Below are 13,282 nucleotides of genomic sequence, written 5' to 3'. Positions count from 1 at the left end.
GCTGCACTGAGGGCATTGAGCAGTCGTTTGATCACCTCGAAAATCGTTCAGGAATGCAGAAACCGTTTGAACTCTATGTCTAGATTCAATACGGTGGAACTACTCTGGGTACCTGGTCACTGTCGCATAGAGGGAAATAAAATCTCAGACGCTTTAGCGAAAGAGGGGTCAATCTCCCCTATGCCGGGACCGGAGCCAGCAATTGGGGTATCAGTAGCATTGGACTTGCAGGTGTATTGTGGGCATTCTGACAGGCCATAATTCACTAGCTGGGCATATGTTCAGAATAGGAATTACCGAAGATGATACGTGTCCCTCCTGTAATGAGGAAGCGGAATCCACGGAGCATTTCCTATGTGAATGCCCCGCCTATGGACGCATCAGGCATCAGATCTTTGGTGCCGATGTCCTCCAATTGCGACGGGTAGCATCACATCCACTAACGGAAATCCTGCGTTACGTAAACGAATCCGGAATATTCTGTTAGACGGGGGAGGCGAGTACAATGGGCCAACACGGCCTGAGTGCTCAGAAGCTGCAGCTTCTCCCCCACCATACACACACACACACACATCGCCGTATTTGATCCGTTCCATCTATTGCGAACAAATGCATTACCCTTTACATTCACACTCCTCTCACCTCGATTTGAAATCGTGATAAAGGATGCAATGAGTCTAATTATTTTGCTGTCTAGCGATTTGTACTTCAGAAGATGCGTAGAAGAAGGGCATATTGCCAAAGCATGGAGTGGGAATCTCAAACGCCTGCTATGCAGAGAAACACAGTAGGATAACATCGACCATATCACAGGCAGTTAGATGTCTGGCGTTTAAGAAGGCGATTTTAGCTTTTCGTGAATGAAGTTCCTACAGCTGAATTTAACCAGAATTAGGAACTGCCCCCTCAAAGCGCGCTTGCAAATGAAAATTACAAAGAATTTCACAGTGATGCCTTTGTATCAGACAGGAGCGGCAAAGCGGCGATCTGGACTTGTGGAAACCGAGCAATAGGCCAGAAGACGAATTCACACTAGCTAAGGTGAGCGGCATTCACATATTCACCTGCTACGCTACGCCGAGTTTCACGCTAGATGAATTCGTTCTAATGGTGAAAAAATTAGCTTCCGAAGCAAGTCGTCGCAACCCAATAATAATAGCTGGCGATTTTAACGCTTGGGGTAATCGCGAAACAAATGCTAGAGGCCGCATATTGCTCGAAGTATTTTCATATGTGAATGTCGTTCTGCCAAATACTAGCGGCGTCAATATTTTTCGGAAACGGGATATAGGGATCGGTGATAGACCTTACTTTTGTTAGCGATACATTATCTAATTATCTCCAATGGCAGGTGAGCGATTAATATACGCACAGTGACCATCAGGCATGGAGCATAATTTGGAAGATGATAGGAGCAAAACGAATCATGAAAACTGCAGTAGCGTCCAATCCGCTCCAAAAAACTTGACAAGTAGATGTTCGAGGAAATACTGCTGCAGGAAGCGATGCCTGTGGGAAATGCAGAAGTAAAGGTGAAAAGACACAAAAACCATGTGACGCTTCCATACCCACGCCGCACTGTACTCAAGAAACGAATGCCTAACTTCTGGTGGAATGCCGAAATCGAAGAACTTCGTAAAGTTTGCCTTAAACCCAGGAGGAAGGAAGGAAGCACACGTCGATAACGGTCAAGATTGGTGAACACATCACACAGTCGCAGCCAACGCTTAAATACCTAGGAGTCATGGGTGACCAAAGACTGAAATTCAAGTCGGATTCTGAGAATTCAGCAACCAAAGCTTCCGGGGTGGCTACATTGTTACCAAATATAGGTCGACCTAGGCAAAGCCGTCGGCTCCTTATCTCGAGAGTTGTCAGCTCCATCTTGCTTTATGCAGCTCCAGTCTGGGCACCCTCTTTGAAGTTGGAAACAAATAGAAGGAAAATCGCAGCTCAATACCGATTGAGTGCATTGCGAACGTCGTGCGCTTGCCGTACAACATCAGACGAAGCAGTCTGTGTGATACCAGGCATGGTCTCCATCGATATCTTGGCGAAGGAGGATCGAGGCCTCTATGACCCATCATATGCAATCGGCGAGGCCTACTCCTATCGGCGGCAATTAGCACGAAGTGAATCTACTTCGGAATGGCAAAAAAAGATGGGATAATTCACCTAAAGGACGCTGGACACACAGGATTATTCCAGATGTCCCAAAATGGATCAAACGAACGCACGATGAGGTTAATTACCACCTATTATTATTCTGTTAAGGGAAAGTCGTCCTTAAAGAACTATTGTGCCCCTTTTACTGGTTATAGTGTACCGATAGGCCTATAATCGTCAGGAACTTTAGTATGTTCCCTACTTCCAGAACTTTCAGTTTTGCATCTGGTATTAAGTGTTTTCCCAGATGCTTCGACTTACTTTGCACAAGTGCCGGACACTGTCCCAGGACGTGTATAGAGGTTTCGTCATACTCCTCACAAAACGGCAGTGTCCGTAGATATCCCTAGCTTCCCTAGGTGATAGTTCAGCCAAGAATGACCAGTGCGAATTCCCACTATGATTTGGAGGTTCTTTTTGGTGAGATTTAAGCAATCCTTTGTGCGCATGGGTTCATATCCCCAATAAGCACCCTGGACGGCCCGCCCAGTATAGTTCCCTCAACTGTTCCTCTTCATTTTTTTGAGTCATAGCCATGAAACCGTTTCCGATTCCACAGAAGGGGTATGACCCGTGTAAAGGCGTCCCTGCTCCCTTCTTGGCTAGTTCGTCCGCTGGCTTTCATCCCAGCATGGCCTGGAACCCAAAGTATCCAGACCTTGTTGGCCGAGCCGAGTGTACTCAGCCTCTCAAGGCATTCCCACACTAGTTTAAAGTTCACCTGGCTGGACCTAAGTGCCTTGATCGCTGCTTGACTATCGGTGAGAATAGCTATGTTCTGTCCCTTGTAGATCCTTTGCAGATTAAAGAGGCACATTTGTCTATGGCGTATATTTCCGCCCATTGGCTCAAAACACATTTTCCTTGGACCAATGAAACCGGCACCCGCTCCCTCTGCTGTCAGGGATCCGTCAGTGTACCAAGTATTCTTGCATCTGTATGTGCAGATGAAGAGAGGTTAATCCCTAAAGGACCTCCAGCGATGTCGTTGGGCATGTCCTCATAGCCCCAACGATACACCCGCAAGCCAGCCTTTGGAGCTTATTCCCTGGCTTGTGTGCTGAGTTCGGTAATTACCACCTAACTCAATTCCTAAGTGCACAGAGGGTACCGTGCATACCTTTATCGCTTCGGGCGTGAAGACTCTCCGTATTGCCCGACATGTGTGATGATTCCGAAGGATGTGGACCGTGCTGTTTTTATCTGCCCACGGAGGAACGTTACAAATAGCGGCACGAGGCGCAGTTCGTAACACAAAACCTTAAAAATTATTCCTAAACAATGAGACTTTACTGACATAGAAGGAGTCTACCCTTACTGGACAACATCTATCACTTGTTCCCGTCGTAAATTACGCGGAAAATTAATACTTTCTGACTAATACTTTGAATAACCGGTTTTCATCATTTTCTTGGAATAAGTGGTTGATATTTTTTCTTTCATTGCATAAACGCAATATCTATGATGGAGAAAATCCCCCGTAGAACGTAGGGAGCCGACAGCTTTCTTGGAGCCATCGCTACCGGTTGTAGACACTGCGTTTCATCTTCTAATTATTCACCAACTAACAAGTTTTAGTTCTAAGTCGAAATGGTAGGAAGTGAATGCGTACTTCTTGCCTCGATGTGCCGTCTATTCACTGCCGCTTCCACCCTTTAGTAGGAACCTTTACGAATGGTTGGCCTACGATAGAACCAATGGAAAGAAACGTAAACTTCATGAAGCCTCGGTTAAAGGTCGGAACACATAACCAAGAAATGGCCTTCAGTTCATTGTAGTTGGAGGCCGGCTCATGTAGAAACATTCGAGGTTCCCCAAAAGTATCCAAAGGGTAGTTTCCGTCGATTGAATCATTGAAAAGTTGGATCAAATATCGAATGAATTTGCTCTATTTGTTCGCCCTTCCAAACAGTCACCAGCGTCAAATTACGACCGCTGATCCATTGACCAACCACTTGACAGTCACATGACATTGATTTCACCAAAAAGAGTGGCACGAAACTGTACTCTATGCAAAATTATGCGCGGAAAATGAAAACAAAGCATTGGCGACTGCTCCAATGGGGAGCGATGACACGTGAATCATATCAGCGCGTAACAAACAACCCAAACGTCTGGCAAAAAGCAAATTTGATATTTTACATGCAAAATAATTGTTTTCCACAAACAGCAACGAATGTGTCACCACAAATTCTCGGAAAGCAGATAAACCCTGATACGGAAAAGAATCTGCGAGCGGTTCCCTGGGAGCCGTCAGTTTGCAGGCGTCGCTTCATTTCTAGATAAACAATTTTCCTACATAATCTGATGTGTTTCAAAAGTACTGCGCTTCATAACTGGATAATAAACAAATTCCAGATACCATCCATCTGCCCTGGACGCGGATGATGCAATATTTGCAATTAAAGGGGCAGATGAAGCCGCGGCTGGTACGTAGCTGCCCATCCACAAACCAGTCCAGTCCATTCAGAAACAGCCGACGTTGACACACGTCTCAGAGAAAACAACGGTGATACGCAATTTTATCTGATCGCCTATGATAATGCGGTTTCTTTGTTTTGTACCAAATGCGAAATAAGAAACTGTCCAAGGACGTGTAAAACAGCCAAAGATGGTTGGCTTGTTACTTACCGAATTGAGAAATTCTAACTTAAAATTATTAAAACTAAATCCCGGATAACACTAAATTAATATCACTTAACGAATTCGTCCAACGTTCTACCACTTTGAGCCACTAAACGCAAATAATAAGTCGCTTCCACTCCACTGACCACGAAACTTCTCATCGGACGACAGCCACTCGTCACCCACTTCTCGGTTCTTCTGTCAAAAACACGAAAACAAAATACAAAATCGAATCCGCTTTTCGATGTTTTCTTTTTGTTGTTGGGTTTTTCTCATCCCAAATTTCAATGTTTCTTTCACGGGCTTTTCTTCTCCTTCCCAACTGACCAGTACGTGTTAAAAAGAGATGGACGCACTTTTTCCCATATCACTCCAGCAGCGATACTCAAACTGACGTCCATAGTCATAAAAACCAAACTGGCTATGTTCGTTTTTTACAGTCAGCGGGGTAAATTGCAATGTTTATCAACGTTTTATTTTATCTTATCTAAACACATCCTGGAAGATCTCTGAAACCTGATCATTTCTTGTGCACTATGCACTGTCATTCTACAAGCAATCTTCTCTAATGTGTTTATGCTTCTGGGCTCATTTACTGTCCACCTGTTTTGATGTTTACTAAACAATTTCCACATTAATTTTGCTAATTAGCAAGAAGAACAACAACAATAAATTAAAATGCGAATTCATGAAGGTAATTTTCCCCAAAGAAGTATACGCAAGAACAATCAGTCACGAAATCTCATTTGAAAGTCGACTGAACGCGCTTTTTCTCAACATCGCAAAAAGGATACGGAGAGGCCAAAGAGTAGTGTATCAAGGGATACGCAGATTAGCCATTCAGCATTTCGACAAAACTAGCTTAATTCGTGATCACTAGTATAGAGGAGATTTTGACGTTGAAAATGATGTATGGGTTGGGGGTCTTCATCTAGGATGTGGATATGGCCGTAAAGCTTTGCTATCCACCCCACCGCGGGGACTCGCGTTGTCGGACTCTATTATACGCTACCAGATATTTATTGTGGAAGTCCGGGGAGGAGGTGCCGGAGTATGTTGGGAGCATCTGCTGGACATAAATGTGTAGCCTATGTGACACCTGCAGACGGGATTCTTTGAATTGTTCTATTGGACTTTTTGCTGAAAGCATGCCAGCATGCTATAGAGCCGTACGTTAAGATAGGATGCGTTCAGCTGTGTACATTCAGATAACTATCCTCGACCATAGATTCCATTTCTTTGAATAGATTCTCTTGGAGGCATAAAAGGCTGTACAAGCCTTCTTAACCCTCAGTTCTGTGTTCTTTTTCCAATTTAGCTTTGGATCCAAGACCCGGATACTTTACTTTACGAAAAAGCTCCAATCTTTGTTCATTCAGTCGCGGGAGATGATATTCGCTTACCATTGGCTTGGTAATAGATTGCATCACTTCCGTTGTGGTTGGGTTTATGTCGAATCCGCATCTTGCGGCCCACAGACGCACCTCTCCTAACACTCCTTCCATGATGTCACTTATAATGTCACTAATATCACCATATCATCGGCATACCCCACTACCTTCACCCTGCTGCTGTCCAATATTTGTAAAATTTCGTCCATTACTATTAACTAGAGCACCGGACAGATACCGTCACCCTGGGGCATTGCTCTGTTTACTGTTCTGACCTAGTGGTTGCCTCCCAGATCCGATTGGATTATCCTGGTTCTTAGCATGGATATTGTCCAATATGTACGACATCCCTTCAATCCAATACTGGTCAAGGCTTCCCTGATGGCGTCGGTATTAACATTGTTGAATGCTCCTGCTTGTAGTGTAGTGACCACTCAGCCGTGCAATTGTCTCGTGGAGAGCGGTTTCTGTGGATTTTCCTTTGAGGAAAGTATGCGGGGACTTAGAGAAAGAAGCTGTCACCATAGTAGTCCTTAAGTGGATGTCCAACACGCGCTCTAGGGTCTTCAACACGAAAAAGGTGAGTCAGATTGGTTGAAAGTCCTTCACGGGCTCATGCCGCGTCTGCCCGTTTTCGGTATGAGTATCACTCGCGCACGTATCCAAGACTCTTATAAATCTCGACAAGCCACGGCATAAGCCTTTCCTGCTGCTTTTGTAGCATGAATGGCAGATGTTGAAGATCTCCCTAGTTACCTCCCTGAGGCAGAACAGACCTTCATTCCACCACTTTGGAAGTGTCTTCTTGCTGTATTTAGCAGGGCACAAGACTTTAAAGGCGGATTCGATACCGCCTTTTCCAGAGCCCCGATCTTGGATTCCAGTTCGCCTGTCGTACCAATCTCGTCAAATTAGGCGCTGAAGAGTTTGTTCTTGATACCGATATTCCTCCAGTTGATTCTCCTGGGGTCGTTGAAAGGTTTGGAGACTCTGTGGCCAAATTTAGACTGAATGATATCCAGCTATGATCTGAAAGGGATCTCTGGTCAGACATTCTCCAGTCCACCTAAGAATGCCATTGTCAGTTTGTAGGGTGAGTTCTCCGAACTGACAAAATGGAAGGTTGACGTTCTGCCCCTGTTTCACTCTGATAGATATGTGTTAATAATAAAATCGAAAAAAGACTCACCTCTTTCTTGATTTACGAGCTGCCTCAAAGCGTATGCCTTGTATTGACGTCGCAACCTATCAATAAGTTGGCTTTCTTTGCGGCTATAGTAGTCATCAAATGTTGCAGCTCTTCTGGCGGAGCTGATCAATCGTGAGCCATGTAAGTCTGTTGTGGAATCATGTTTATTTGACAGTTGAATGTATATTAAATACAGTTGTAGTAAACTTAATTGTTAATTCACACTATGTATTACATTTAATGGTTAGTTCACACTGTTACATTTCTCCTTCCTTCAGTAATTTTACATCTCTTCGACTAGTCTCTTGGGTCGATTTCTTAGCCGTTGGCTTCGCCGTATTGGATGTTCAATTTGTTGTGCTTCGGTGTGTTGTTCTTGTTCACTCATGTTTCCGTTTTCATGCGACGGTATAGCGGGCTGCATAGACTGCTGATGTTCCTGTTCATCATTTGCTGTTGGGCTTGCAGATTGGTAATGGAAACTGTTTCGCCTAAAATCTGAGACATCCCGGAAGTCGATTGATGGTGGTATTACCCTCCGTTCTCGGATATGATCTGCATGTCGTCTTCTTTCTACACCGTCCTTTGTTCGAACACGGTAGGAATATCGATTTGTTCTTTCGACTATGTTGGCTGGTTCCCACATTTTCTCGATGTCTGTCTTTACGAATACTGGTTGTGCTGGTTGGAACTCTCTGTTAGACTGCTTTGCTTGAAGATTTTGTTTTACATGTTTAAAATGCATCTCTCGCCGTACATTAGGCTTCAGATTGTCAAATAAAGTTCGCAGGCGTCGACCTAGCAAAAATTCAGATGGTGCCTTCCCTGTAAAGGAGTGTGGTGTGTTTCGATATGTAAATAGAAATGTGCGCAAGCGCTGACGTTGTGATAAACCATCATATTCACTGGCTTTCATGCGCTCCTTGAATGTTCGTACGAATCGTTCGGCTAGTCCGTTGGTTTTCGGATGGTACGGTGAAGACGCTACATGTTTTATTCCATGACTTTGACAATAATTTCGAAACTCTTCTAACGTAAATTGACTACCATTATCCGACACGATAATTTCCGGATAACCAAATGTTATAAACTTCTCCTCTAGGAATTCGCACAAAGTTCTTGTGGTGGCAGCATAAAGTACATCTGCTTCTACCCACTTTGATAAAGCATCAACAAGCACAATCCACATTTTTCCTTCGAAGGGACCTGCAAAGTCCACATGCAGTCGTTGCCAACAATGCTCTGGCAGGGACCAAAAGTAGATTGGCAGTTCAGATTGTTTTGGGCGTTGACGTTGACATGCCATGCATGATTTCACTGTATGTCCCACGTCCTTGTCGATGTTCGGCCACCATACATAGTACCTCGCTGACGCACGCATAGAGCCAATGCCTGGATGCCCTCTATGAAGATGCCTCAATGTTACTTCTTGAAGATTATCGGGCACGATAATTTGTCCTTGCCACATCAAAATACCGTTTTCGTATGATAGTTCCTCCCGTTTGTCGTAGTATGGTTTCAGCTCGTTGTTGATACACTTCGTGTCTGGCCAGTGACACTCAATTAACTCAATTACTCGTCGTAATATTAGGTTATGTTTCGTCTGCTTCCTAAGTTCCTGTTCTGTTAGTACAATATCATCAAGCTTCCGTATTTGAATTACCGCATAAATTTTATGAATCTTCTGCGCTTCCTCCGAAATTGCTTCATGTGCGTTTGGTAAGCGTGATAAGCAATCAGCTAGAATATTGTATTTGCCTTGACGATACTGTATATCGTAATTGTATGCACCTAACATTAGTGCCCATCTCGTCAGACAGTTGTTTACGATTTTTTGCAAATTTCGTTTGTCTCCCAACAGGTGTTGAAGCGGCTTGTGATCCGTAATTAATGTAAACTTTGTCCCACGTAAATATGGATCCAATTTCTTCACGGCGAAAAATATTGCTAATGCCTCCTTGTCAATGGTAGCGTATTTTTGTTCTGCTTCGTTCAATTTTCGTGACGTGTAGGCGATAGGTAACTCATTGTTAGCCTCGTCCTGATGATATAAAACAGCACCAAGGCCTACATCGGATGCGTCTGTTGCCAAATAAAGCGGTTTTGTGTGATCGTAAGGAGTTAGATGACGGGCGCTAGCTATCATATGTTTAACATTATCAAATTGTTTCTGTTCCTTTATTGACCATCGCCATTGCGACTTTGTACCAGTTAACGCGTGTAGTTCGGAACATGCTCCATGTATCATAAGTTGGGTATGAATTTTTCGTAAAAATTGACCAATCCCAGAAAGGATCGTAACTCCTTCTTGTTAGTGGGTATTGCAGCATTTTTTATTGCTATCAGCTTGTCTTCCACTGGATAGATCCCTTTTCGGTTGAATTGATGGCCCAAATAGTCGATACTGTCTTGAAAAAAGCTACATTTGTTCTTTTCGATACGAAAACCAGCTTCACGCAGACGTTTAAAAACTTCTCTTAATGATCTTAGATGGCTATCTTCATCTGGACCTGTAATGCCTATGTCGTCGAAATAGATTGCAACGTTGGGTATGCCAGCAAGTAGATTTTCCATATAATTTTGAAATGTTCCGGGTGCACTCGATATACCAGGAGTCATACGGTTATACTGAAAATACCCTTTGTGTGTGGATATGATTAGGTATTTTCTTGACTCTGGACTAATCTCGAATTGTAGATAGGCATCGCGTAGATCTAATTTCGTGTACTTCTCACCCTTGGCAAGCTGCTGACGGATGTTTTCGAATGTTGGTACTGGATGTCGTATTGTTACTAGTGCTGGATTCAGTGTAACACGAAAATCACTACAAATACGTATATTTCCGTTCCGTTTAACCACGTTGACAGTGGGTGTTGCCCATTCGATCGGTGTTTCGTTGGGGTCAACAGGTGAGATTATTCCAAGCTGCTGTAACCTTTCAAGTTCGAATTCCACGCTTTTTTGAATTCCGAATCGGACTGGCCTGGCTGGAATATGTATTGGTGTTGCTGTTTCCTTTACGTGAATTTTAACTTGGTAGTTATTTATTTTTCCCAGTCCTTCTTCGAATAGCTGCTTGTTCTCTTCCAATATGTCATTTAACTTCTGATGCAGTGGTTTCGTTGTCGGCTGCACGTGGTTGTTGACACGATCTACGTTGTACACTGGTTCGGGCAGTGGCAAATTGAAGGCTTCATTCCACTCTAAGCCAAATAACATTGGATTCGCGTTGTCCACCACGACTACTTTCAAATATCGCGTTCCCTTGTTCAGCGTCACTGTCACTGTAGTTTCCCCTTGGCAAGGTAAATCGAAATTGCCATAAGCCCGTAGTTTTGGCTTCCCTTTAAGCGTTGGTGATCCGATCTGTTTCCAAAAATCTGTACTTATAATGGAAACTGACGCGCCCGGATCCCAGTCCATCGTACACGTGACACCGTTTATCTTAACGTCAATGTTTCTTTTCTTAGCAATGGCACTCATTACTTTGAAAACTTGCTCACAACTCGAAATAGATGTATCACTATTTTTTACGTTGTAAATACGCTGTTGTTTCTTTTTGTCGCGATCAATTTAGCTCTGCCTTTTCTTATACAGCACGACCCGTAATGCCCACGTTTGCCACACGCTTCACAATTGTGATTCGCCGCCTTGCAGTTGTCTTTTGAATGTCTTTCACGCGCACCACATCTTAAACATTGTTCTTCCGACAAAATTCGGATCCGCTTACCGATTTTCGCACGACGTTTTACTATCTTTTTCACTTTCGCGCATTTACTTTCTACAATGTCTTTTTCCGCCAACTCTCTTGATAGCGCTATTTTGAAAACTTCCGTGAACGACACTTCGTTTTCTATGCCTTCAATATCATCGAATGTTTTTAGCTCTGGCCACCTTTGTTTCAATTCCACTTCAAGTGGGGGATGGTTGAGACCCGTTGCAAACCGATCACGTAATTGACGTTCTAGCATGTCGCCGTCGTAGCCACAATCGCGACTTATGTCTTTTAGCCTGCTCGCGTAAGATTCGAATGACTCATCTTTTTTCCTCACACAATTCCAAAAGTTCGTTAGAGCTTTGAAGCGCGTGGTTTTTCGTTCAAAAAGCTTCACGAATTTTTCCGCGATTTCCGTGTAAGTCAGGTTTTCAAATTTTTTCTTTGCGTCCGCAAATGCAATTTTTAGTTCACGATAGGTTTCCGGCTTTAGACATGATACGAATAATTCTCTTTTCGAACTTATATCATCCGCGATTCCCCACATGTGGCACTGGGCTTCAAAATAATCTACGAAAACACTAGCCGTTGTAACGCCATCATATTTCTCACATTTAAAGTTTTTTAGGATGTTTTGTTTTTTTTACCTCTGTAGAGATGTTTTCTCTACCAACCGTCACGGTAGCGAAATTTTCAAGAATTTTTAGAATGGCGGTTTGTTGCTCCGCCTGCACACGTAAAAATTCGGCAAACTGTGTGGCGTCCATATTTAACTCGCGCTCGGAAAAACGAAAAACACGACCGTCCTCGTCGCCAGTATGTTGTGGAATCATGTTTATTTGACAGTTGAATGTATATTAAATACAGTTGTAGTAAACTTAATTGTTAATTCACACTATGTATTACATTTAATGGTTAGTTCACACTGTTACAAAGTCGAAAAAAATACACGTTGTCTGCCACCGGTTGCTCTAGTTTGACTACGACTAGGTCGCTGGAACTCAGATCTGGACACAGGAAAGCGTGGAGACTCTTTCTTCCGAAGGTCTGTCCTGATCAGCGTCTCCTGTGCTGTAGAATATATTGTAATGTTTGCTTTCCAGTCCTTGGATGCTTCGATCGCCTCCAATCCAGGGCTCGTGTATTAGTCCGATGTCGATGTCTTCCTCTAGGAATAAGAAAAGCAGATCGACTGAGATTCACTTCGAGTGCTGTAATTTTTTCTGTTCTACCCTCAGCGTATTCTGCTTGCTAGCGTCGATCCTCATCTCCTACAACAGCTCATTGGCGCCGTCGATTAGATCCAGGTCGTCATCCGGAACACTTTCACCTGTGTGTTACTGATTCAGAACTGCACTTTTACACTATTCCTTTTCTAGTACCTTCAGGCACTTTCCGTTTATACAGAGCAGAAAAGGTTCGCTATTCGTCTGGTGTTCATCTTCCTTGATAACTACCTAGTTGTCCATAGAAATCCAGGTTTTTTAAGGCGCAGGGACTGGATGAGGTTCTCCTTATCGATACGGATCTTCGGTCTCCTGCGAGCCTCGCTGTAGGGGATAACTTTTAGCTTTACGCCCTCCCAGGCTTCGCTGACCTTAGCGAGGCACTAACCTCCTGGAGAATTGGTCCTCGCAAGCTATAACGTGAACCCCACGGACAACTTGAGAGGAATTAAAGCGGGGCCTCAACGATGGTTCACAACTCCGGCGCTAGTATGCTGCTATCGGAAATGCCATACGCCAGCGCCGCAGTTCGTGGTTAATGGCTGTTGCTGCTCACCTATCTACGGAAGTTACTTAGCGTCTGCTCCGATTATGTTGTAACTTAATTTGAATTCCATTAATTTATATTTGGTTTCAAAAGTTGGAACTGAAAAATCCTTGGACAAAACCTGATCTTTGCATTTTCTCAGTTTATTCGACGTTGGCGATCCATAAATCCCTACGTTGGCATCCATAAATCCCTACAAATGGCCTCTATCTGTACCTGTATCTATTACATTTCTGAAGATAAATCGATTTAATAATGACGACTGATTATTACGAACAGTTATTCACCGCATTTGGCGAAAACGCCTAGAGTTTGTCCTGCCATTCAGAGTACCTTAATGGGTTTACCCGAACCTTAAAAGTTAAGTTTAATTTTGTGATTTTTTAAGCGAATTCGTTTTTTTTCCATCTTCCTTTTCCTTTG

General features: G+C 43.5%; 3 protein-coding genes across 3 annotated transcripts in view; all 3 read right to left on the bottom strand.

Moving 5' to 3' along the window:
* Positions 1 to 4,983, bottom strand: part of LOC119653862 (cathepsin L) — a 29,044-nt gene extending 24,061 nt beyond the window's left edge. Inside the window, exon 1 of the mRNA XM_038058919.1 lies at positions 4,798 to 4,983. The gene's annotated coding sequence lies outside the window, so the exon portion shown is untranslated. The remainder of the gene's footprint in view (positions 1 to 4,797) is intronic.
* A 2,671-nt stretch (positions 4,984 to 7,654) lies between these two features.
* On the bottom strand, positions 7,655 to 9,619 carry LOC119654107 (uncharacterized protein K02A2.6-like). Its single transcript, XM_038059270.1, has one exon. The coding sequence runs from the start codon at positions 9,617 to 9,619 to the stop codon at positions 7,655 to 7,657; it is 1,965 nt and encodes a 654-aa protein (XP_037915198.1).
* Positions 9,616 to 10,854, bottom strand: LOC119654105 (uncharacterized protein K02A2.6-like). Its single transcript, XM_038059269.1, has one exon. It carries the CDS (start codon positions 10,852 to 10,854, stop codon positions 9,616 to 9,618), a length of 1,239 nt encoding a protein of 412 aa, XP_037915197.1.
* Between the last annotated feature and the right edge of the window lie 2,428 nt (positions 10,855 to 13,282).

Source organism: Hermetia illucens, chromosome 4, assembly GCF_905115235.1.
Source record: "Hermetia illucens chromosome 4, iHerIll2.2.curated.20191125, whole genome shotgun sequence".
NCBI lineage: Eukaryota > Metazoa > Arthropoda > Insecta > Diptera > Stratiomyidae > Hermetia > Hermetia illucens.
This window is presented reverse-complemented; position numbering and strand designations above follow the sequence as displayed.